We start from the raw sequence: 2,547 nt of genomic DNA on the forward strand, positions 1-2,547 counted from the left end.
AGTAGCTCAGTTGGTAGAGCTATAGCCTCTCAGAGAGAATGTCGCCAAATCACATTCTGGCCGGGTGGCCATTTTGGGTGGAGTTTGCATGATCTCTCTGTGGGTTTTCTCCAGGTACTCCGGTTTCCTCCCACAGACCAAAAACATGCAAGTTAGACTAATTTGGCAACTCTGAATTGTCCCTAGGTGAGAGAGACTGAATGCTTATTTGTCTCTTTGTGTCCCTGTGATGGACTGGAGACCTGTCCTGGATGTGCCCCCCCCCCCCCCCCCCCATCTCATACAATGACTGCTGGACATGGGTAACAGTGACCCCTGTGACCCAAAAAAGTAAAAAGCGGGTATGATGATGGATGGATGGAAAATGCAGTGGTAACATATATATATACTACAATCATAAGTTCATACAGTGTTGAACCTTGAGTTCTGTTTTACTGGTATGAACAGCAGTTTGCTAACTTCAGGACCTGTAAGTGAACTGGACTCAACAGAGGCAGTGATCATCTTTCAGTTTAGCTAAATCAGCTGTGGTTTCCTTGTGAGCCAGCATACCTGCCCCAGGTTGATGTAAACAGCATTCTGCAGGAACTCAGAGGCCTCTCTGGCTCTTTTCTGGATGGCCAGCACTCTGACAGCTTTAACGCAGGCCTCCAGCTCGATCACGCCGGCGTTCTTATACTGCGAGAGGTGAAAGGAGGAGAAGGTCCATTAATAATTTTTAAATAAACAAGCACCAATGTCTCCTCTTGCGGAGGGATTTGAACAGTGAATGCTTGCAGTCTTCTAGATGAGTGTTTTTCTGGACTGGAATAAAAGAATGTGAGTAAACCTTAATGTTTTTTCTGCAAGATATTCAAGTGGTCAGGAGTTAACTGTGGAGAAGAACAGAAGTAGGAGTTTTGAGGGTTTTCCTCATAAGCAGAGGGAGCAATTTTATCCAGGCCACCATAAATTAATCTTTGGCCACCCTGAGAGTCACTACAATCATTTGTGGGAACTACACAGTTAAGGAATAAAACACTAGAAAGCATGTTTTCTTCAAAATTATAGGGGTAGTCGGTTTACATATAGAGCTTTAGAGCGTGACGTCACTTGTCCGCGGCGCGGCGGCTGATGGGATAGAATTGGGCCGCATCCGCCATTTTTAATGCCCTTCATATTAACTGTCGAAAACAAGCTTTCTCGCTGACTAAAAAAAAAAATCTAAGTAGGTTAAAACAGTTTAGCGATGGTCCGAAATTGCTGCGTTATTGGATGTAATGTCTGGTTACACGACCGGAATTGTAAAAAGATAGAAAATTGACTTTTTTTTATAAATTCTCCACCAGGAAATAACGCGAGGAGCTCATGTGTAGGACGTAACAAAAAGGAGACGTGAGACGTCCTCATAACTTTCTCCAGCGTCCCAAGAGACCTGCTAGTTTGTTCTAGACATTCTGGTGAGTGGCTAAATTCAGTTTGTTGGTGCTGTGCCATAAATGTGTGCCATGATTTTGTCGGGTGTATCATGTTTAGTTCATGTTCATAGAAGTGGGTCAATCAGGTTTAGGTCAGGTTTATATCTTGCGTGTAACCTAGTCCGAGTTTAGACAGAGTGGACATCTGTTGTTTAAAGTTTCTAGTGTTGACACTTTTACTGTAGTAATACTGATGTGTGTTGTGATGTGTCCTCTTCAAGACAAACCTTCAGATGAAACTCCAGGAGAGGAGCTCAGGGAGGCTGCAGATTATGGAGAGGAGGAACATGAACCAGCAGCAAAAAGGTACAAATACAATGTGTGACCAAAGAAGAGCAGAAATAAACCACCTGTTACAGGAGAACAGGGAGCTCAGGTCAGAGCTGAATCAAAAACAGCTGGACAAATAATTTTTATAGTATTAAATATTATACAGGACTTCATTGCTTTGCCATCTTATTGTTTAACACTGTTAGGTATTTTCTGCCAGCATTAAAAACCCTCACAATTTCAAATGGTTCTACTAACACTAATGCATCTGTTCAGCATCTTTGCCATGTTTTGAAGGTGTCACATCAAACTCTGTCTAATACCTGTGTCTTTCTTTTCTGTCCAAGGGATGGACGTCCATCAGACAAGCTCATGACAGAAGCTGTGGTCTTCTCTCCAGATTATTACCCGGGGACGTTGTTATGACAGAGGCTTTGATATTAAAGACAGTGTGGGAGTCAAGCTCAAGGTTCTTTTTTGTCATTCACATCACATGTTGTACATGAGGTGGAACAAAACTGTGTACACAGGGTCCCAGTTACATCCAACAAAAGTATAAATGAATGATGTGCTGAGGTTCAAATCCCATCAGTCACTAAATGGAGATGTGAACTTGATGCTAAGGATGTTGAACACACACGAGCACACCTTAGAGTTCATGTGGAAAGAGTGACTGGTGGCATGAGAAACACAATGTTACACAGAAATATACCAGTTAACTATACTGGTTCTTCCATGTGAGTGTGAAGAGGTGACTCTTCTTCAGATTGTGTGTGCGTGCGTGCGTGCGTGCGTGCGTGCGTGCGTGCGTGCGTGCGTG

The 2,547-nt window shown here is 43.1% G+C and overlaps 1 protein-coding gene across 1 annotated transcript in view; it reads right to left on the reverse strand.

Annotated features, from left to right (window-relative positions):
- Positions 1-465: 465 nt before the first annotated feature.
- The window catches only part of LOC119425317 (trafficking protein particle complex subunit 9), a 48,884-nt gene continuing 46,802 nt past the window's right edge, over positions 466-2,547 (reverse strand). The window contains exon 5 of the mRNA XM_037692838.1: positions 466-678. Within this exon, the coding sequence (XP_037548766.1) occupies positions 517-678 (162 nt within the window). The 3' untranslated portion in view covers positions 466-516. The remainder of the gene's footprint in view (positions 679-2,547) is intronic.

This window comes from Nematolebias whitei, chromosome 19 (genome assembly GCF_014905685.2).
Source record: "Nematolebias whitei isolate Nwh7 chromosome 19, NemWhi1, whole genome shotgun sequence".
NCBI lineage: Eukaryota > Metazoa > Chordata > Actinopteri > Cyprinodontiformes > Rivulidae > Nematolebias > Nematolebias whitei.